Below are 23,591 nucleotides of genomic sequence, written 5' to 3' on the forward strand. Positions count from 1 at the left end.
CATTAACAGCAGCCAATTTTTTTAAATTTATAAGACCAGGTAATGTTTTGGCATATATATATATATATATATATATATATATATATATAACACTGATACCCCTAAGCACCCTATTTATTCCTATTCTCAAAATAGGTTTATCCATAAGATCATTATGAGCTGAAAATTATTGTAATGCAGGCATGTAATTTCACCCAAGAAGTGGATGATCATTTGATGGTCCATATTTTCAAATTGCAACCAATTTGACGGTTAATGGTCAAATATCCACATAATCAAAGGAGTAATAGAAGATTCTCAATTCATTTTCCATTATCAAACCAGTTAACAAATTCTTTGGCTTGAGTTTTAGACTACCTCCAAAATCCAGCGGCTACTCGCAGGGTCATGAAAAGAAACAACCCTGTCCAGACTCCAGCAAGACCAAATATAGGAGCAGCCACCAATAGGAATACTGAAGAGGCCAGTCCAACAAACACCTGAGAATAATAAGATCCTCATCTTAAGTCAGAGAATCCAACTAATTTCAAAGGGAAAACACTTGAATGGAAAAATAAAAGCCAAATATGAAACTCTGGTACCAGAGACAAAGATATACCATTGAATATGCAGCATATGCAAAGTCTGAAACACCATAGTAGAGTCCATCAAAGACAAATGCAAGGGCATTCATAGGCTGAGATCCAGCAACAAGCTGCAAAATTTTCTGTTAGTATCGGATTGTCTTCACATACTTGAGCCATAAGAGCCAGAGAAAACCTAAGGTACCCACCAGCTAAACAACATGGACAACATATGTACTTGGGGATCATCCATGCCCAAAAAATGAATTCAATCAGATAATCAAAATATGATTATTTTGCATTTTTTTTATCAACAAAATAAAGAAAATACAAGATGGGATCCCCAATAAACCACACCATACTTGGACGACTAATGTATTTAACAGTCAAATTGTTGGCAACAACATCCCCAGATGCAAAACCCATACCTGTCTTGCTGTACTAAATCTGTTTCTGGTACAGTGAAACAGAGGTGTGCATGAGAGCAGAACCTAAACAATTCCAAACCTCAGTTAAAGTTTTGACTACATGCAATGGTTGTCACCTTGTTATGTCTGAAGGTTTTTCATTGTCTTGTTGCATTGTTTTGTTTAGTGGTTATATGTAACCAGTTGCACTTAGGTTTGTGGATAGAGACTGCTCGCATAATTGGAAATTACATACCTTAGTTGATCCCCAGATTCAGTTAGTATACAGTGGTAAGATGGTCCAACTCCTACAAACATAGCTGCACCTGACACCTGTACCTGGACCCATATAGCATAAATATCTACCATGATAAAAGGTCAACTCATCTAATAGCTCCTCCATTTGCTTTAATAGATACTGCCATCAAGAACGAGAAACATCATTGGAGATTGTCAATAGCATTGGGATGACTGTCAGAACCTGGCACACCTTAGGAGGACAAATCTTTGGCCATCATGGAATGTATTTTTTTTCCCCTCTCTACTCAGCTATAATATTGAAGTCAATCTGAGGCCCAAAGAAATACTTGGTAACAACTCAATCATTTCTTACAGTATTGCAAATACTGTTGAATTTCAGTCTCAATAACTAACTAGAATATGCATCACTACATTCCAATTTCTTAGGATGTCCTGCAGCATAAGGACAAGAGACAATTCGTTCACTCTTTGGTTAAAAAAAAAGTCTGGAGGTCTTAAAAGTGATATCCCTCAAACAACAATGAACCAGCTTACAGGAAGACTAATTTAAAGCATTTTACACACCCCAAATACAATTGCAGAACCACCAATCTGACCATCCAACCAGGGATGACCAAGCAAAACCAAAAGTAGCAAAAAACACTGTATTATTCTCTGTTCTTTTACTGTCCTGGCAAAGAACTGAGGTGCTGCTCCAACATTTGCTGGCTACCTGGCAGCGATCCAAATATTAGCCATGTCCAAGATGGACAAAATGTCAGGACAACCAACTAAGCAAATGCAACAGCCGTGGGTGAAAATGTATATTCCACATTGAACAGCAATGATTCAATGAGATAAGTAGATCAATTCACTGGGTTCCATTAAATGTGTGGAATAAATGTTTCTAAGTGATCCCTCTCTCAACCATTATATTATATTAAATAGCTACAACACATCCTTCTGAGTAAAGTTCCCTGTAGTCATCCTCCAGAAGAATCATCATAGGCAGTGGATAAAAAATCTTAATCACCACATACAGCATTTTATCCCAATATCCCAATAACAAAAGTCTCCCCCCCCCGCCCCCCCCAAAAAAAAAAAAAAAAAATCTTAGTTACATAACCACTGCCAACTTTGTCTATCATAAGGATATTTGTTTATTATTTAAAAGTTTTTCCTCTTTTGTTAATGCAGGATATTCAATTAAATTTTACTAGTTCTTTTCAGGGTTTCTCTAATAAGAACATTTTTCGCCCTTTAGTAATGGTTTTAGATATCGAATGAATTAAATTAATGGTTATGGTATTATATTTACATTCATTTTTACAACTAGAATTATGGTTTGTTTGTTTCATTTTAAATTAGTTGGCCAGAAAATAAATAAGTCAGGCTATTGAAAAAAATGTAAATAGCTAACTTCACTCTTCTTTGTGTCTATTCTAAGATGATCCCCCTAGATGCAAGTAGATGCCCTCTTGTAAAGAAGGCTCTCTACTTGAGCCCATTGAATTGTGGGTCTACACATTGCAAGCCCATCATCTGCACCATATCCAGAAGGTACCTTAGATTTCCTCTTCTATAGAATATCATATACAGAATGAAAGTTTCTCACCAAAACACCAGAGCAGGCAATCTCCAGAACGGCAGTATCTGTGCTAAATAAACTAGAGAAGGCCCCAAAGACAAGGAACAAGATAACAGCCAAAGCAATTCCTGTTACTAACGCAATCTGGTTGGACATTAAAAAAACATATTAAAAAGGCCCTTCCTCAGCAGTAAGTGTAGCTACACTAAAGAAGGAAAGAGAAAAACTCAAAAGACTATTTCAGGTTAAAACTTGACAATGAAGATGCAATTAACCTGTAGAACTCTGTAAATCACGATACGTGCTTGTCGATAGTTCCCCTGAGAGTAACTACTGGCAAGAAGAGCCTGTAGAAGAAAACATTGTCAACACATGTAACAATACATAATCAAAAAAAAAAAAAAAAAAAAACTTCAACATTGAAAAATCAGTCAATTTCTGTACATCTGTATCAACTGTTTGAGAAAATTGAGACAAATGGAATGAAAGAGAAAAAAGAACACACACACTTGTTAAGGATATGATGATGTGCTAAAGTGATGGATATGTACATTTACCTTTCTTAGGGTAACTTCAGGCATATTACAATATCTAGTTCAGAAAATTATTGGCTGTCAAGAATATTAACAAAACTATAATAGCTTTGGGCTAATGATACTCAACCATTTGATCCTTCCATTGACCAGCTCACTCTGTATTTTCATTTTCTCCTTTTCAAAACTAACAGTAAATAAAGCATGAAGAGCTGCACTGCATATTGTGATTGTTTTCCTTCATAGCAATGAAGACATGAAGATTTAGTTTTTGTAGGTTATGGGAGTTCAACCTACAGAATAAAACAAGTGACATAATATCCTGATTATGAGGGCAAACATTCTGAGCACAAGAACCATTACATTTCTCCCATTAACTGAGCAACAATTAGAATATCTTCCTCAAAGGAAAAGTAAGGCATGCTCAACGACAAATGAGAAACTGTAACACCAGTACAAGAAACCCTGAAGTAAATCAACAAATATGAAAAAATTCCAGCATTGACCACTTTTAGCAGATGTTTTAGAATCATGGACCACCATTCGGTGGTCACTTATAGTAGAGAACTAGAGACCCTAAGCAAGAAACTGAACCTTTAACTGTTAATAATAAAGTCTATCACATTCTTTTAGATGGTCAAAAGAGGAGCACAAAAGAAGAATAAGGCCAGATGGTTAAAAATAGTAAAGCATGTTGGCCTCTAAGTAAGGAAATCCCAGAGATGTGGTCTCCATCAAAATGTACACATAGTCACCTAATTAGTGATATGTGTATGCGTGACCAACCAGTAGCTCAGAATTGAGTTTTCCCATATATCTGGACCTACCAGGGTATCCCCTCTCGAAGCTAATACCGCATATCAGAGGGGTAGCTGAGCTATGTTGGGATACAACTCTAACAAAGAAATGTTATTCTATTTACAGATTATTTGAAACTATTTACCTGGCCAGCAAGTGCTAAAGCATCATTAAGCAGAGATATTGCCAACCAAACTTGCAAGCAGATTTGATGACCAGCCATAGGAATTGGACCCTCCTGTGCAGCCATGGATGTTGACAATGTCATGGTTCCAAGCACCGCTGTGGTTCTGCCAATTAGAAGACCACCTGCGAAATAAAAGACTAAATTCCTACCCAAGATGTAGTATCTTAGATGAGTAATGTAAACAAATCTTGATCATGAATGCTCAGCCCAGGTCCGGCCAGCCCAAGGTCAGGCTGGGATATGCCAACCCTAGCCCATCCGGGCAGAGCACAACCCAGGCTCGGACAGGCCCAACCCAGCCAAAAAATCTATCTCAAACTGCATAAATAGCTACAAAAGAGAGCAAACCACACTTTGAGGGGTTCAAACACAAGTACAACAGTAGTAATTCACAAGGTTTATTGTCAAAAACACCCATTAGTTTACATAGAAGTATTAACTTATTTATATAGAGCAAAAAAACTTTTGGGCGGTCCACCTATTGTGCACATAGACAGATGATGAGGCAATACCTACCCTTGGATAGAGTACATGTTCTGGATAAGCCATGTGTCAAATTTCAGAGCCTAATTCAATCAAATACCCTCCCATGTATGTCCATGCATCTTTGTGTTGGTATGCAACCCTCTTGCTAGTTCATGCCCTAGTACGGTTTTGGTAGTCCATGATTTTTTAAGCTTTATTTTGCCATATAGCCAACTCTGTTTGGGATGAAATTTGACATGTGAGCAGGAGACCTTGGGTTCTTCCTATCCCGAAAATTTGAGCCCTATCTGAGCTGCCATATGTCAGATGTTTGGGCCACACAGGAAGCCCTTCCTAGGTATGCCATGCAGGGACCAATAGCACTACACATAGTATATCTGAATGTAAGAGCCTGAAGTTATATATGTATGTAAATACTGTACCCTAACCTAGCCCCACCCGACCTCAGGCTGGGATAATTTTCCAACCATAGCCCAACCCGAACCCTGAAATTTTCAGGCAGGCCTCAGTTGGGCTTGGGCTCTGCTTGCACCCTACCATCAACCATTGGGTTTCACAATTTGATAAGCTGTTCAGTTTTAGGAACAGATTGTTTGATAATACATAAAACACGTTTATCTTCAAGGTAAAATTCAGCTCATTGTTCATTGAACTTGCTTAGGTCCTTGCAGTTGCAGAATTATATTTGAGTACAAAAAACAAAGCATAAGTTTATCCTGAAGGTCCATTTTCTTCATCAATCATTTAATTTTACTCACTGTCACTGTGTCACATCAGATGCAGAATTATATTTCTGTTTGTTTCTCATTTAACTTGGCTCAGTATCCTAGCAGTTGCATAAACATACGGCAAAAGGTTCTCTGCACAGCCTACATAGGAAGGCCTTCCTATACAGTCCACCTAATCGGGCCACATGGAAGATTATCTGGCGACTGTCAGAAATATCAGGCATATATCAGTATCTAAACTCGTCATTTCAGCCATCCATTTGTTTTCAACAATCTTTTCTGAAGTTTCATTTTCTTTGTGGATTTTCAGAGCTTTGTTTTGCCACATGGAGGGCTCCATTTGGGCTGAAGTTTGACATGTAAGCAGGAGAGCTCAGGCCCTACCTGTCCACAAAAATTCATTTGACTTGCCATGTGGAAAATATCAGGAATTGGGATGCCTTCGTAAGTGGTCCGTCCAGGAAACCATCCCTCTAAACATAACCAAAACTTACGGTCAGTACTTAAGTTCCATGTCCAGAAAATATGTTTTAGTATATGTATGCCCCCTTTCAAAAGAATGGATAATTTCTTTAACTTAGAGAAGTACTTTAAACTGGCAACTTTTCTGCAATCACTAGGAATCAAATTTCAAACTCATATCAGGTAAAGGTCCCATTTCCCTTGTTACTCATTTCCAGTTCTTCTCTTTTCCTGAATAAAACCTTCTTGACACCAAGTAGTTATCTGAACACGCCTGTATAACTTATCACGTAAATTTATCTAAATTTCAGTTTCTCAACAGAAATTTCAGCCTCATGGAAAATTTTCGGTTGATATTATTTTGTGCTTTTTAGGGGATTAGGGCTTGCTGGGATCATTTGACATAACATTGGATGTCTAGAGCCATATTATACTACAAACAAAAATAAGATCCAAGTTATTTCAACACATGAAATTGAATTTAATATGCATTCCGGCTAAAAAGATACTGTTTGACTTCTAAGTAATGTTACCAAAATGTTATCAAAATATCAGTCTGAAATTTCTGAAATGCCAAAATGTCATCATATAAGTGTCTTTTCTCCAGAGGGTAGAATGCATACCAGATGTTAGATATCTGGCAAGTCTCCTCCCTTCAAAATCCGGTGGCAAGAGCACTATTTTTGTGTTTAACTCCCACAGAAGGATAAAAGCAATCAAATATCTGAAGAATTGAAGAAAAAGAAGATAACGTTAAAAGAAAGCGCATAGTAATGGAAAGTAATAATTTTACAAAAATCTATGCATTGAGCACATTGCCATGCTAATATTTTTACCACATGCTTGACATACTCAGAAATCACAAGAGCAATTGCAGCACCACCAATCCCCATACCAAAGAGAAAGATCAAAATAGGATCCAATATTGCGTTCAGTAAGTTCCCAGCACCTGATTATCCAAAACTGATGATATTTAAAATTCAATCATGATACAACACAATATGAGAAGAAAAGATGTTGCTTGGACCATCATTAGCAAAATGTTCACTATAACAAAGTAACCGCAGTAGGCCCCTCAGCCAAGCTATTAATTGTCATAAATCCAGTATTAGAAAGAGAAAAAAAAAAAAAAAACACCAAAAGTAAAGAGATTAATGTATAGGTTGCTACCCAAGCCACATTGATCACAACTGTTTTTTGCATATTGCACACGTAAACAAATGATAAACAACAAGAATATCCAACTTGATTCCATCAAAACAAGCCAGTATTATGTTGTCAATATATTACAACTTACTTAAGTGTATTGAACTACTGTATGCACAAGCAATATAAATACCATTGGCATTCTGGAATTTTCTTATGGTTTGAGTTTAATATAATAAGCGATCTGAGTTATGCATAATTTTGACAAATTTAAACAAGTAATTTTAAAAACTTATTGTAGCAATCCCAAATACAAGATAGACAATAAAAGGTTTTATTACTTGCCTATGGCAAAAAGAGGTGTCTTTGTATCCATAAATCCACGAAAGGTTCCCTGAGCAGCTAGTGCAACTACCACTGCTGGGGCACCATAGGCCCTCAAGGTAAGAAAATGTTCAGCTGGTAAACGAATAGGTGAATCCTGTAAAATAGTATGCACAAGTGAATATTCATCCAATAAACTCTTAAAATCGACACAATTCAAGATGCTGATAATTCAACTCTACCAATTGAGAAATACGTCCATGAGGGTCACCTAATTACTGAGAAGCTGCACAAAGAACAAACAAAAATTTCACGAGAAAGTGAATTATATAGCTGAGAAATTTTTGGTACCCAAGATTCGTAATCCAGGTATCGGACTTGGGATCGGTTAAGGCCAACACCGATCCAGATCTGTCAAAATCGGCTTGGATCAGTAAAAAATGACCAAAATCCAGGTTTTATTGGATCGGGCTTGCATCGGTCAAAAATATTAATAAAATATTAAAAATTGGTACAGATCAGTCAAAAAATCAAAAAATGGGTCAAAATTCCCAAAATACCAGTCAAGAAACCCAAAAAAATGACAAGTATCCGATCCAACTGAGTTGACCGATCAAGGGAACGATCCAGGAAAACCTTGTCTGATCGGTCATATCTCGGGATCGGTCATGACCAATACCAATCCGATCCAATCCGAGATTACGAACCATGATGGTACCCATCTCCCCCCATCCACACACACCCCCACCACCTCTTATATATAGTAATTCCTCTAGTGAACAACAAACAACAAAGCAGAAGAGAGATAACCAAAAGGGTAGCTCAGCAGGCTAGGACCAACGCCTCACAATAAAGAGGTCATGAGTTCAACTCTCCTTGGGGCCTTGAAAAAAACAGCAGAAGAGATGATGCATAATTCACCAAACACATGGTAAGCTCAATGCACAACAGCACAAGCAGGCAAACAGACCGACTCTGTGAATGGTCCAAGACTCCAAGTAAGATTTCACCACCAAAAGTAATTTTATCATAAGATGGAAAGCATCACACTATGAACTTTACTTTTCTTTTATGGTATTTACCATTATTTTTCTGTTCAGAAAAAGATGAAATTAATGGATGATTAAAATCATCCCAAAGGGACAATTTCTGAGAAAATGACTGCCTTTGCAGCATCCATCTAATCCAACACTGAAATGAGCATGTACTAAGTGGTTATCCCACTCCTAGCCTTCTTTACATCCACCCAGACTACTAGTGATATTCTGTGTTGAAGACTGCACACTAAAACACAGGAACAATCGAACAAGAATGATAGTAAAATGAACAGATCGTCAGATGTTTGTACTACTACTGTTTTAGGGCCTCTATTCTGTTGCAACAAATTGTGAATTGAGACGTGGTAACCATCCAAATGCCAGACTTCTAAATGCAGCCTTCATACATTCCAAAAGAGAACTTCTTGATAAAATTATGGTCAGGTAAGCTCCTTACAATAAGAATACACTTTCCATATCTCAACAGTGGCAAACAATAAGCTGTAGTTCTGAAACTCCAATATCACGTGACATGATCCACACAGAATATGAAGAAAAATGGAACTTCAATATTGGTAACGGGGGGAGGAGTAAGATGTACAATCTGTATAGACACTTTTGTGTATTCACATGAAGAGGCTAAATATAAAGATGATCAGAACTAACTAGTTTGAATGAATGACCCTTCACGAAATAGTCTGTAAGAGGCTTGTGTTGGATGTATTATGTTCTTTGCAATAAAATTTAAGTTACATGTATACAATCCTTATGACTACTAATTCTGGTCAGGGATCATTTTATGTTCATATATCATCAAAGGTTGACATTGTTCTGGTCAAGGATCACTCTCCAAGAGCCTATTGGAGGGCAAGGATCCACGTTGTCGACACCATGTAGCTGAGATTTTCCTGATTTCTTAGGCTATCCTCTTTCCTCTTACTTTCATTTTTCATTTTCCATTTCTCACTTTTGTTATCTCATTTCTTCATTTTTATTCTTCATTCTTCTTATTTTCCTTTCCCTTTGTGAGGACCTCAGTTTTCCCTACTTTGCTTTGAAATAATCCATGTAGCCAACCCCATTTAGTTGGGATAAGGCTGAGTTGTTGTTGTTGTTGTTTTTGTATATTTATCAAAAGTCATAACAATCTGCCACATAGTGTACTACAACCATAGAACTAAAACTTGCGAGATCTCGGTTTTCCAAGGAGTCGAGACGAGACTTAATACGAGTTCTAAAAGTGCAATATCTCGGTTGAGATCTCAGGTAACTCAAGATCTCGGGTCGAGATACCCGAGATCTCGGGTCAACCCATCTTATCCTTTAAAAGTATCGTAACTCGACAGAACTCGAGATATCTCAATCAAGTTCTGTTCAAAACCTCTTTTCTTCCCCTGTGAAGGCTGTGATCTCATTTTACCTCTGGATTTCAACGTACAACCTGCCGAAGAGTTGATTCAGCTACACAATTGAAGGATTCAGCTACAAAATTGAAGGATTCATCTCAAATTTGAAGCATTTGAATAGGGGAATTGGCATATGTTGATGACAACACTTATATGAATGTTATGGCAAACTAGTGCAACACTACAGCAACACTATGACATGGGAATTCTATGTGGATAGTTTTGGGACTGAATTCATTAATTAATCACATTTTATGTAATGTAACATTGTTAAACTGGTTGATGTATTGTACATTTTAACATTTCTAATGCTTATTTAAGTTGTTTTCCATTAATTGAATGTTTTGATTGCTTTCTATTACTAAATTATGTGTAGAGTAGGGTATTTTAGTACGTCGTCGCTTACCAACCTAAGGTCCGAAGTGAAACTCATATTTGGACTTTGTTTTTGCAAAATATGATAGTGCAATTGTGTTTAAATGGCCTAAAATAGGCTGAATACCAAGTTTCAGACCCAAACTAGGTCTAAAACCCACCGAAACCAGGTTTCGAGTTGGAAATAACCAACTCGACCGAGATCTCGAGATATCTCGAGTCAACTCGGTTTTCCAAGGGGTCGAGTTCTGAGTTTTAGTTCTATGACTACAACAACTCAGCCTTATCCCAACTAAGTGGGGTCAGCTACATGGATCCTAGCGAAGACAAGATAAAAAGATAAAGGAAAAGAAAGAGAACACAACAACAAGAACAACAAATCAGTCTTATACACAGTAACCGGGGTCAGCAACGCGAATCCTTTCCCTCCAAACAACTATATTCGACGTCATACTTGGAGCAAGACCTAAATTATGCATGTCTTTCCTCACCACTTCTCCTAGGGTCATTTTAGGCCTGCCACTAGCTCTTTTAGATCCTTCAATCAGAATCGAGTCACTCTTCCAAACTAGAGCATCCGAAAGCCTCCTTTGAACATGGCCATGCCACCTCAACCGACTTTCTCGTAGCTTATCTTGAATCGGGGCTACTCCCAGGCCAGCTCTAATAATATCATTCCTTATTTTATCCTTCCTAGTTTTGCCACTCATCCATCTCAAAATCCTCATCTCCACTACACTTAGCTTCTCTATATGACACTTCTTGATAGCCTAACACTCCACACCATACATCATAGCCGGTCTTATTACAATCATATAAAATTTTCCTTTAAGCTTTAAAGGGATCTATTGATCACATAACACGCCGGATGCACCTCTCCACTTCATCCAACCTACTCTAATCCTCTGAGAGGCATCATCTTCTATATCACCTTCCTTACAGACAATTGATCCTAGATACCTGAAATGGTCACGTTGTGGGATCTCCATCTCATCAATTTTTAACCCCCTCATTAACCGTCCTGGAGCTGCTAAAGTCACAAACCATATACTCCATCTTCATTCTACTTATCTTAAAACCTTTTGATTCCAAGGTTGATCTCCATAGCTCCTGTTTGGTATTAATTCCAGCCTTTGTCTCATCCACCAAAACAATGTCATCAGCAAAAAGCATGCACCAAGGAAACTCACCTTGGATGCCTCTGGTTAACTCATCCATGATAAGCGCAAACAGACAAGGGCTCAAGGCTGATCTTTGGTGTAACCCAACTGTAGTTGGGAATTCACTACCTTGACCCCTTATAGTTCTAACACTAGTCACCACATCATCATACATATCTTTAATTAAGTCCACATAGTATACTACCATTTGAAAAGATCCACTAGGAAGCTCCCAGGTCCAGTGTTAGACTGTAATACAGGCATTCAAAAAAGATCAAACCATTTCTGATGTTCTTAAATAGACAAACACATGTCATTTCTGTTGTTAGATTGAATTCAATTAAAATAGCACAGTACTGTGAGGACACCACCTCCCCTGAGGCGCCCATGCTTCGCTGAAATGCCAAGCCAACTCAAAGAATAGGTGCCTTGAACTAGGTTCACATTTTTACCTTATTGAAAATAGATTAAACAATTCTGCATGCACAAATCTCCAGATAGAGGGTGTCATGGCCCACCACTTAAAAGTGCGTATAAGTGGGTCAAAATAACAATATGTTCCACTAAGACTCCTGGAGTGGCGGCTTCTTTCAGACTTCTCAGCTCTCATCTATTCTATGGACTGGATTAGTGTTCATTTTCAACACATTTCTAGGGGTTGAGACATCTTCAAAGCTAGTATTTTCAAGGAATACAGTTAAATTTTGAACAGCCAAGACTGTTGGAAGGACTGTAGTCCAACCAAGCCTAGACCAGCCTTAGCATAGATCTAACAAAACCACGGTAATAATGCCAACTTGATTGACACTAAACAAAAAGCAGTTTTAAATGAAAAAGAAAAAAGAAACGTAGGCCAGCTGTTAAGAGCACCTTCTGGAAGCATCACTATGCATTATAAAGAAATTTTTCATATAAGAACAAAAGCAAGATTCACCACTGGGGTGAGAAAGGGTGAGAGTAGGTAGGCAGGAGAAGGAAATCTCTATGGTTTCAGAGTTCACCAGGGAAGCCCTTTTGCAGGTACGGTACTTCAACATCTATCCATTTTTTTTCTTAATGTCAGTCGAAGCTAAAATTCTTGTAACAACTAGATTTGTAATGCATAATTAGATTACTGCGACGTACAACAGGTATACCCATGATATTCATTAAGAACCCCGAACCGAAGGAGAGTGCAGTGGCTTCTGCAATGCCAATACCAGCTGCTAGAGCTAAAGAAGTTGATACTGCAGGAAGAAATCTCTTTTTTTGCTTATAATATGTGGCCTCCAGAGGCTCAGAAACAGAATGAAATCCTCCATTACCTAGGAACAGATCAACAGTAAGATAAAAGCAAATATCAGTACAATCCCCCAAAAAAAATTAAAAGGATAATCAATGGTTTATATACAAGTGAAATTGTAATACAAATCTTAGCATCTATACAGATTGATTAGTTCATACTTGCATCAATTCTGGGACTAACATCATTTTTCTCAATAATCAAGGCCTGCTCTTCAGCAACAAAAGATGTTGTGATGTTAAGCAAGGGGATATTAAACAACTTTGACACCAGATTAAATACCGAAATCGACACTCCAACTGCCGCTAATTCAACCGATCCTACACAACAAAGAGCAGCATAGGTTAATTCATAACATATGATATGTATGACAAAGATAAAAGCAGAAAACCTGAAACTCATTGTAATTTATGAATTTGACCCACAACTAATATATGGTCCAGTGGTTCATAAGCAAAGAAGACCTACGTATGCAACATTTGTTTGATAAGATGGTTTCCATCCCCCAACCCAGAGTTTTTTTTTTTTTTTTTTGGGGGGGGGGGGGTGGAGGGGGCAAAGTAAATCAGGTCACTAGAGAATGGCAGTGACATGATTGAATATACTCCAGTTTCTCAGTGGTACCTTTCACTAAAGTTATTGTTAAATGAACACTGTGACGGGGAGTACCCCTTTCCTTGTTGTGTCGACATTAGTCTTATTAGCTAGAAGAGTTTGGTTATGTTTGGTCTGGTAGAGTCTTATTAGTATTATGTCTTTCTTTGTGTTTGGGTCTATGTGTTATTAACTTCTAGTTGGACCCTTTGTTTCATGACACTATAAGTTATTGGACTAGGCCCATGATAGGATTAATTCTGATCTTCCGATACTGCCCTCTACTTCATTAGAACCTTTGCCTGGGGTCCTACCTCCACTAACTTGCCAGTTGCTCTTCGTAAAGGTATTCAAACTTGTACTAAAAAATCTAATGGGGAAGCGGTTCCTACACAGTTGAACATAGGAAAAAGAACCAATTTGTCAAATATGGGGTTTGGTCATATAAGCCCTCTATTGTCCCAATCCCACATTTTGAGCGTGACCATGCATGGTGCATGGCCATGCACAAAACCTTTGGCCAAATCTAATATTATCTATCCTATTTCTAAATTTGTGCCAGGTTCTCACCTTTCACCTTTACTTCGTATTTTTGCTTTGTCTTTATCTATTGTGTCTAGCCTGCTAAGTATTAGGAAGCATTTTTACATCCTGGTTGGAAGAATGTTGTGGATGTGAAGATGGATGCCATGTTAGATCGTAAGACATGGTCTCTTACTGACTTACCCCCTAGGAAGGAACTAGTGCAGTGTTGTTGGGTTTACACTGTCAAGTACCTACTAGATGGTTTTGTGGAGTGATTGAAAGCTCGCTTGGTTACCAAAGGATATACTCAGACATATGGCGTCAACTATTTTGAGACCTTCTCTCAGGTAACTCATCTTAACTTCTTTTTTTTCTGACATCCTTGGCCGTTAATCTTATTCCCCTCTGTTTCAACTTGATAACAAAAATGGTTTCCTTTATGGTGATCTTGAGGAGGTGTATATGGAGTAACCTCCTAGTATGTTGCCCAAGGGGAGAATGAATCAAAAGTTTACCGTCTTCATAAGGCTATTTATGGGTTAAAATAGTCCCCACCCCGAGTGCTTGGTTTGACAAATTCGGTAAGGTCATTGGTGGTGATGCGTTCACACAGTGCTTCTCTAATCATTCTATATTTGTTCGTCGAAGTGGGTCCAAGGTGGTTATTCTGGTTGTGTATGTAAATGATATCATTATATTTGGTGATGATTTTTTTAGGATTAGGATGTCAAGGTGTATTTGCATTGACACTTTTTAATGAAAGACTTGAGAGTGCTCAAATATTTCTTATGTATTGAAGTTGTTTTTAGTACTAAAGGAGTCAATCTATTTCAGAAGAAGTATGTGCTTGATCCTCTATTTGAGACTGAGATGTTGGGCTTCAATCCTATGGATACGCCTATGAATCCTCATCTGAAGCTTGGAGCGTGTGATGATGACAAAGAATTTGCGGATAAACATCAATACAAGAAACTTGTTGGAAGACTTATTTAGCTAACCGTAACTGGACCTGATATTTCATTTGTTGTCGGTGTTATTAGTCAGTTCATGGAAAATCCTAAGCAAGCTCACTGGGATGCCGCTTTTTACCTTTTGAGATATCTTAAGGTGCTCCTGGGAAAGGCCTTGTTTATCGAAGTCATGGTCAAACCGATATTATGGGTTACTTTGATGCTGACTGGGCCGGTGCTGATGGTAATACTGCATGATGTTGGTGAAAATCTTGTTACCTGGACGAGTAAGAAGCAGACTATATTGGCTAGGTCGAGTACAGAGGCTGAATACAGAGCTATGACACATACAACAGCTGAAATGATGTGACTGAAGTCTCTTATTCAGGAGTTGGGATTCTCAATTACTAAACCTATGGAACTGTATTGTGATAAACAAACTGCGGTTTATGTTGCCAGTATTCTGGTTTCCATGAGAAGAAAAAGCATATTGAGGTCGACTATCATTTCATGAGGAATATTGTTATGCAAAAACTGATCTCTACTCAATTTGTCAACTCAGGCAATCAACTTGGCAATATGTTCAACTAAGCCGCTGTCAGGTCTGCATTTCTTAATGGTTGTCCCAAGCTGGGTATGGGAGATATATATATATATATATATACTTCAGCTTGAGGTGAAGTGTTGAATGTATACCATGAGGGAGAGTCCCCCTTTCCTTGCTGTGTGGATATTAGTCTAAATAGCTAGTAGTGTTTGGTTATGTTTGTTTTAGTAGAGTTTTATTAGTATTATGTCTTTTTTGTCTTTGGGTCATCGTATAATTAACTCCTAGTTGGACTCTTTGTTTAATGACAAAAGTTATTGGCCTAGACACATGGCTCTAGGGGTTCTCTTTCTCTCCTTCGCGTTGGGAGTGATCCAAAATGCCCTGCCCAGATCCCGGCTCGGGCGAAGGAGCGATGCGCGCTAGCTGGTGTGCAATAAGGAATTAAAGTTGCACCTTCCCTCACAAGGCGTCTTTTGGGGGATTGGCAAGCGTTTGATCCTACAATTGATATCAGAGCAGGTGGTCGCGAGTTCGAGTCTCCCCGGTACCATGAGTGCTCTGTTATTGGACGTGCATTTGGGGGGGGATTGTTGGGAGTGACCCAAAATGCCCTGCCCAGATCCCGGCTCGGGCGAGGGAGCGATGCGCGCTGGCTGGTGTGCAATAAAGAATTAAAGTTACACCTTCCCTCACAAGACGTCTTTTGGGGGATTGGCAAGCGCTTGATCCTACACTTCGATCTTTTCTTCTCTCTTTTCTCTTCCTCCTTCTGTCTTTCTCTACTAAAGCTTGGTAAGTACTGGTTATAAGTTGCTCCGCTGCTACAGTTATCACAGCCACTGAACCGTGTACACAGTTACGTGAATTATGCTATTTGACACTCGTATACATCCATAACTTTGGCATCTCTCTTAGTTTTATAAAGGGAAGGGAGAAGGGGTTGAGCGAGTGTGATTTCTTTTTTGGCTCTGGCTTTTTTCCATGGTTATGGGTTCACACATGTTACATATATTCAATAATATTACAATAAGATACTAAGTTCATTCACATGAGATATGCAGCCCACTATCATTTTTTTTTTTCTCAAATCAGGGAACTAGTCCATATTACCTCTTGTTTTGAATTAAATTAATAAGTAGTAACACCACCACCCTCATAAGTTAGGATTATTTTAAGGTATGTTCTTAAGTTAGCATTCCCAAATTGACCTTTAAATTAACAGCCAATATTTTAAGGTATGTTCTCTCTCTCACCTCTTCTTTCCAAATTATCACTCATCATTGCAGGCAATCTGTTTCAAGATGCCGAGAGAAACAACCAGAAGAACCCATCTCTCTCTCCCTTCTTGAGGTATGGATAGCTGACTTTGTGGCCATAATCATAGCCCTTTGTGGTGGTGTAAAATCCCTAAAATCCCCACTATAGTATCCCTTTTGTTTTCACCTAGAACAGAGCATAACACCCCTATACTAACGACTATAACGAGAACGACCACCACCACGATAACGAAAAACAGTGCTATGGAACCACCAGAAAAAACCACAACAGTATGGAATCTCAATTCTGAAACGATAGTGAAGAGCATCTCTTTTCAAGGAATTATCGAGGACAACGCCGACGATGGAGAAGCCCCTTGCTGTGGTGGAGAGCATGTGTCAAGGGATGGTGGTTCTGGTTCCATGGGGAGGCCACGCGGCTGAACCCCCTGGTTTCGAACTTCATCTACTCTCTCTTTCTGCCATGTTATGTGCGAAATACAAGGAATAAGGTGTGCTTGCTTACGGCGGTTTTGGGTCAAGAGGCGAAATTGTGATCGTGAGTTTTGAGGAATTGTTTGGCCATGGCGACAGTGACAGACCGAACTGAAATCGAGTTGGGTTAAGGGTTATATTGTTGGGAGAGAGAGTGGATGGAGGGTGGGGGGAGAGGGCCTATGAGGTCCAATTTTTCCGATGATTGACCACGGTTTTGGGCCTAGTTGTGTGTTTGATCGCTTGCCGGCCGATATGGGTTGAGATGAAGAAGACAAGGGTTATTGCTACGAGTTGGGTTGTGGTATTCACAGCCCATGAAAGAGCGTCCATGTCACTGAAACAAGGACCATAAATAGTGTCCGTAATTTCTACAGGGAGGGGAGGTGGAGTGGCGGTGGGAGAGATGCCAAGGGAACTGCTGTAAGATTTGCCCACACCAGTTATACAGTCAAGAGACTCAAGACCATACTAATCATCAAGCCGCAAAATCACTGAAATACAATCTCTATTGGAATCCAAAATAATATGAAATTCGATAGCAATGAGCAATTAAAATACCGATGTGACCAACAAATGCGGTGTCGACCAGTGAAGCAATTGGATCGGCAGCCAGAGATAATGCAGCAGGCACTGCAATTGATAGAATCTCCAATCCAAGTTTATCAACCTTAAATATGTCCCCATGTATTCTGCATGAATTCAAACATGAAACCCAAACACCAGGAAATTTTCAGAATCCAAAACTAAAGCATTCAGAATACCTTAAGCCGCGTAGAAGGCGAGAAGCAGAATTGAGGAACGAAGAACTAAGGGAAGGATTCATCTTCGGATTCTCCATAGAATCATCGATTCCCTCGTACTCAATTGGAGGTTTTGATTCTGGCGTTCGATCTTCCAAGGGGCTGACATGATCTTTGGGAGGTGAAGATCCAGGGATAGCTCGAAGGCGACTTGAAGAATTGCCATTTCTCCTGAGATTTGGAGATTTATAGGTCCGAGTAGTGGAGAAGCAGAAGCAAGATCGATATCGATGCTGTGAGTATACAAAGAGAAGAGGATGAGAAAGGGCACTCGCCATTTTTCAGTTTACGCTACTCTGTGACTCTACACACACAGACGCTCAGTCGTTCACAGAAGTGCAAAAGAAAGAGAGAGGGGAAGTCCCGGGAACCATAAATTTGCAAAAACAGATATAACGGACGGATAATGAGTAAAGAAGAAATATCTTTTCCTTCTCAATGGGCCATTAAAGCCCAATGGACCTGAACAAGGAAAAAAGCCCATTAGAATGCAAGGCTTTCCTTTAACCACCGATCTAGAAAGCCCATGGTTTTAAAAATCGGGAATTGGATCGTTGAATCAGGCATGACCGATCTTGATTTCAACCAATTCGACATGGCTGATTCACACTCAAAACCCTAGAAATTTCCTTGTTTTTTGGATCTGTTCTTAAGGCCGGTTCTGTCCAATTCCAATCTGATCCGGATCGAAATCATCACTATCCGATTCCGTCTCCAATTCCACATTTTAAAACCTTGGGAATCCCTTTCATCACACCCTAAATTATGTGTCAGTACAATTAGATCTTAAATTTGGTGGATGTCACATAAATTCAAAAACATTAAATTCTTTCTGATCATATGTCATCTGCCTCTGCTTGCACATATTTGTATTAGTGGCAGAAGAAGTATATAACCACCCAAAATTGCCACCAAGTTTAACCATTAGTTTTAGTTATAAGAAAACATTTAAACTTGTGTCTAAAAATATTTTCAAAGGTATAGTTGAACATGTTGAATGTTAGATGTTTATCATATAAATCCGAAGTTAATTTTTTATTTTATTTTATTTTTTTTAAGGATAAAATATGATAATCTTGAATGTAAGATGTTTATCATATAAATCCGAAGTTTTAAAAAAATTTAGAATCAACTTAATGGTGTATAATATAGTATTAAACGTTTAAGCATGTGTCAAGACACTATTGGAAATAATGCCAAATAAATTGAGAATATAAAACTTATCTCAGTGGCTTAACACTTATAATGAAGTACCTACATAATGTAGGAGAGCTTATAAAAGGGCGTATCCAGTGCACTAGGCTCCAACCAATGTGAGGTTTGGGGAGGGTCATAATGTATATAGCCTTACCCCCGCTTCATAGAGAGACTTTTTTCTGAACGAAAATCACGAACACTTGGTAGGGTTGAGTCGTGCCACTAGTCACCTTCCTTATGATCATAGTCGCCCCTATGATGCAATATGAGTTTCTTGTGAATCGACGTCCAAAATGAAACAGTCCCTCAGGTTGTCCAGTATTTGTTGCATAACTTGTTCAGCCATATCAGGACATACTTAAGTTGTACTCAATCAATAAGAGGAATGGAACTCAAAATCTTTCAAAGTGGTAACTAAGAGGCAATACACACACACGAGAGAGGGAGAGGGAATAGAACACTTAGAATCATGTCTGAAGTGTCGAGAACATCCTTTATTATAGAGGAGAGAGACCCATGAAAAAACATGTCCAAGAGAATCTAAAAGATGTATCTATCAAAGAGAGAAGAAACAGAAAACTAACAATTACTAACGTCCAATGTATTTTGGTCGATGTGCAACGAAACATAGTCAACGGTTGGCGGACAACAACACAAAGAATCATTGTCGATGTCGGTGATGCTCATTCAACATCGGGAAAACCTCATTGTAAATCGGACAAAGTTTAAAACATGGCGAAAGATTCCTGACAACCCTGACATATAACATGGTCCGGCCAACGTTTAACGAACAAAAACCGACGTAAGGAAATCCAGATACAAGTTTAGCCGCTAACAAAAAGAAATCACACATATACAAGGGCTCGCCTTGCCATGATCCCGATCGACGCATGCGTGTATGAAAATAAACCTTGAATTCATGGAGACATAGAGAGCAAAATTAATTTCTTCCAAGGAACTCAATCGTTGTAGTTCTCACTGTACAATATGAACTTCACTCTACTTTTTACCATAACCAACATGGGGACTAAACATTTCTTATTACTTTGATATACAAGAAACAACATTCAGGAGATCTTGGGTTAAAACCTTGTTGGGGGAGGGGGGGGGGGGTGGGGAATTTTTTAAAAACCAAAAAAAAAAATATTTTGAAACTTCTTTTTGTTTTGAAAATTAATTTAGTACAATAGATACTTAGCTGATTAATTATATTAATTATCATCCTATTATTGTGAAGAAGAGTAGTGCCTCCCCTAGTAAACAACATAGATACCCCCATCACCCTTAGCCTAAACACTTTTTTTTGGGTACAAAACCAGGCTCAACTAGGGTTTGGCTGCCTTAAAAGAAAAAACAAAAAACTGAGGTCTGACTTATGAAGGTTGGAGATTTCTTTAGGTTAGAACGCAGTGTTGCAATAGCACTTATTATGACTTTATGTAATCCACATACTTAATATTCTTGTTATAAGCTTGCTGACTCCTTTCCTTTGAAAATAATCCTCCATTTTTTCAAACATTTTTCTTCACCTGTGAATTAGGGTTCACCTACCCATTCATGGTTATTATTATTCTCTTTTACTAGTCAAAGTCAAAAACGGGGGGAGGGGGGAGGGGAGAGTGGGGTTGGTCATTTCATAGGGAAGCTCACTTGGGTTCCACTTGTGAAATAATCAAAACCGCCCTTGTTTTGTTGGACTAAACCCTTCAACTCCCGCCACAACTAGAAGAGAGCCAAATTGATGTGAAAACTCGATCATTTTTTTTGAAAGATATGGATAAGAAAAAGGCTCTCTGAACAGCCAAGAGAAGATACGTTAGCAGTTAGCAAATTTTATACGACTTTGTCTCACCCATGAGCCTCATTTATTTTTTTTCTTTTAAAGACAGAACGAAAGAAAACAATGGCCAAATTCATTTCCGTATGCCGCATCCTACCTAGTTATCTTGCTGCCGTTGCTACTACGTTCTCTTTCATTCTATGTTTTGGAAGAAAGAAAAAGGGTTGAAGTCAAAGGGTTTTGGATGAGATAGTATCACATGACTTTCATTTCTCATTTTATATATAGGCAAAAGGTTTTATGCATGGCCATGTATGTACATGGTCGTGTCTTCAACCATTGGATGGTCGAGAGAAGGGGATGTGTAAAGTTTTTCTAATTTTGCAAGGGTAGGACTTTTTTTTTTTTTTTCTTTTGGAGGGTGTTACAATACCAAGTCGATCTTGCCATGTGAAAAGGTGACTTGGCAATTCTAACCATATGGATATGTTAAGAAATGGACTAGATTGGCAACATGCTAAAATTCATATTCAAACTCGATCATACATTCTCCCATGTATTGATATATTCTCTTGTATTTTCAATCGAATATTTTCTTTTTGATAAATTATCTTTATTTTTCCATCTAACCAATTCTATTTCGGTTGAAACTTGACATGCAAGCAGAGCATATTAGGGTTACCTGCACATAAAATTTCAGCTCCATCCAATTTACCATACGATGTATACAGAGATTGGTGATTAATTTGGAAACCTCTAATTTTACCTAGCTAGAAAAACCACCTCCATATGGATTTCTTTTTTTTCTTTTTCTATTTTGAGAAAAAAGGAGATTTGTCATTACTGCAACTTTGTAGTCTAATTACAAAATTGAGTTAAAAAAGAGGTCAGCTGCTCCATTTGCTCCGCCGGGGCTTATCTTCTTAAATATTGTGTATATAACACATGGGAAAAAGATTTCCACTTTGACCATTTTTGAATCTCTATTGATGATACTGTCCTGCACGTTACCATTGGTTCCGTCAGATATATGTTTTTAAATATTGTGTATATAATATAGGATCAAGTTTTTCTCTACCCACAATGAATGGGATCTCATTCATCGAGAAACACGAGAGAACAGAAATAGGTTTGGGTAGAGGAAAATTTTGTCCTATAATATATTGAAAAAAAATCACCACTTTGTTTGCTTAAGATAACCCTTCTCACAAGCTTTTTTTTTTATTAATTTTCTCTTTCCTCTCTGACCATTTGTTGACCCCTATTGACGATACTGTCCCGCACGCTACCATTGCTGTGGCATGGAAACCTCCAATTTTTCTAAGTTAGAAAAACATCTTTCATTAAGCTTTTTTCTTCTTTATTTTTTAATTTTGGAAAAAGGCAGACTTGTCGTTGCTTCAATTTTTTAGTTTAATTACTACTTAAAATGAATTAAAAAAGAGAGCAGATATTCCGCCGAGTATATATTCTTAAATATTGTGTATATAATATATGAGTAAAAGATCTCCACTTTGTTTGCTTAAGATAACCTTTCTCATAAAAGTTTTTTTCTTTTAATTCTTAATTTTTTCTCTCTTCCTTGATCATTATAAATCCTCATCGAGGATACTGTCTCGTACACTGCCATTGGTAGTAAGGGTGTCAAAACTAAATCGAAATCGAATCGAATCGTTTAAATCGAAAACGGTAGACCGTTTAGTTAAATGGTCTGGTTATGGTTTTAAAAATGACACCGTTTATTTAATCAATTTGGTTCTATTTTGGCCGATTAATCCAACGGCTTCAAACCGTGTAATCCAATTAAAATCGATTATAACCAAACCATCCAACCGTTTAAAAACTTAACAAAAAGTTTTTTTTTATAAACAAAAAGTCAAAACCTAGCAAATAACAACTACTAAGCAACCATGTTTCTTCATTAATGATTTTCTTTTTCCAAAAAAAACACTAATAACTTAGTATGTAATAAGTAATAACTAATAAGTAGTATTAACAAATAGAGTAGAAAATGTGCATAAAACCGTGTAAAACTGTATAGAATCATTTAATCGAAACCGTTTAAAAATCGTTTACCAAACGGTCCAGGTTTTGATTATGAGACTAAACGGTCTGGTTACGATTTCTACCCTCAAACAGTCAAAATCGGACTGAACCGAACTGTTTAACCGAAACCGGACCATTTAACACCCTTTAATTGGTAGGACATGAAATTTTGAAATAATAGTGGTAGGCCCTCCTTTTCTTCCCAAGGTGGGGTCACATTCCAAGAAAGAAACAAGAGGGGAGGAGGGGGTGTTTGTAAATTTGGGACTCTTCTTTCTATAGATATCGTATCAGATACTAGTTGTACTTCATTTAATTTAAATAATAATAATTAGTAGTAATCAAGTATATAATTAACGAGGAGGAAGATGTGAAGATCTGAAGATCAGGTGTCGGCGCGATGTTGTTTCAACTTTAACGGCATGCAAATCCGGCTCCAAATCCTGATCTTCTCTGACTTTACTTTCATTAATTAATTATAGAAGAATATTAATTAATTATTAGATAATTTAAATAATATATCTTAATAGCATTGTTAGGACTTAATTGATAATAGTCCAAAATGGAAATCCTTCTCCGTGAACAACGGAATTAGTAGTGGAATGGCATTGTGCTTGGAAGCATTAGTGTACATCGTATGACCACGTCATGATATAAAGAAAGAAAGAAAGAA

The 23,591-nt window shown here is 37.9% G+C and overlaps 1 protein-coding gene and 1 long non-coding RNA gene across 4 annotated transcripts in view; one reads left to right on the forward strand and one right to left on the reverse strand.

Moving 5' to 3' along the window:
* The window catches only part of LOC122670009 (protein DETOXIFICATION 44, chloroplastic), a 20,167-nt gene extending 1,904 nt beyond the window's left edge, over window positions 1–18,263 (reverse strand). The window contains exons 1-12 of one of the 3 annotated variants that reach the window (XM_043866942.1): window positions 17,857–18,262; window positions 17,654–17,784; window positions 12,884–13,042; window positions 12,566–12,744; window positions 7,484–7,619; window positions 6,845–6,941; window positions 6,616–6,716; window positions 4,275–4,453; window positions 3,074–3,145; window positions 2,826–2,942; window positions 599–694; window positions 358–479 (exon numbers count right to left, since the gene is read on the reverse strand). In XM_043866942.1, coding sequence (XP_043722877.1) covers window positions 358–479; window positions 599–694; window positions 2,826–2,942; window positions 3,074–3,145; window positions 4,275–4,453; window positions 6,616–6,716; window positions 6,845–6,941; window positions 7,484–7,619; window positions 12,566–12,744; window positions 12,884–13,042; window positions 17,654–17,784; window positions 17,857–18,173 — 1,706 coding nt within the window. In that variant the 5' untranslated portion in view covers window positions 18,174–18,262. Of the gene's footprint in view, window positions 1–357; window positions 480–598; window positions 695–2,825; window positions 2,943–3,073; window positions 3,146–4,274; window positions 4,454–6,615; window positions 6,717–6,844; window positions 6,942–7,483; window positions 7,620–12,565; window positions 12,745–12,883; window positions 13,043–17,653; window positions 17,785–17,856 lie in introns of all 3 variants that reach the window. The other 2 variants (XM_043866951.1, XM_043866958.1) reach the window with 2 other exon arrangements.
* The window catches only part of LOC122670027, a 27,338-nt gene continuing 5,203 nt past the window's right edge, over window positions 1,457–23,591 (forward strand). The window contains exons 1-3 of the long non-coding RNA XR_006334122.1: window positions 1,457–1,690; window positions 3,594–3,598; window positions 11,677–11,683. This is a non-coding gene — a long non-coding RNA (uncharacterized LOC122670027). The remainder of the gene's footprint in view (window positions 1,691–3,593; window positions 3,599–11,676; window positions 11,684–23,591) is intronic.

The sequence above is a fragment of the Telopea speciosissima genome, chromosome 1 (genome assembly GCF_018873765.1).
Source record: "Telopea speciosissima isolate NSW1024214 ecotype Mountain lineage chromosome 1, Tspe_v1, whole genome shotgun sequence".
Taxonomy (NCBI): domain Eukaryota; kingdom Viridiplantae; phylum Streptophyta; class Magnoliopsida; order Proteales; family Proteaceae; genus Telopea; species Telopea speciosissima.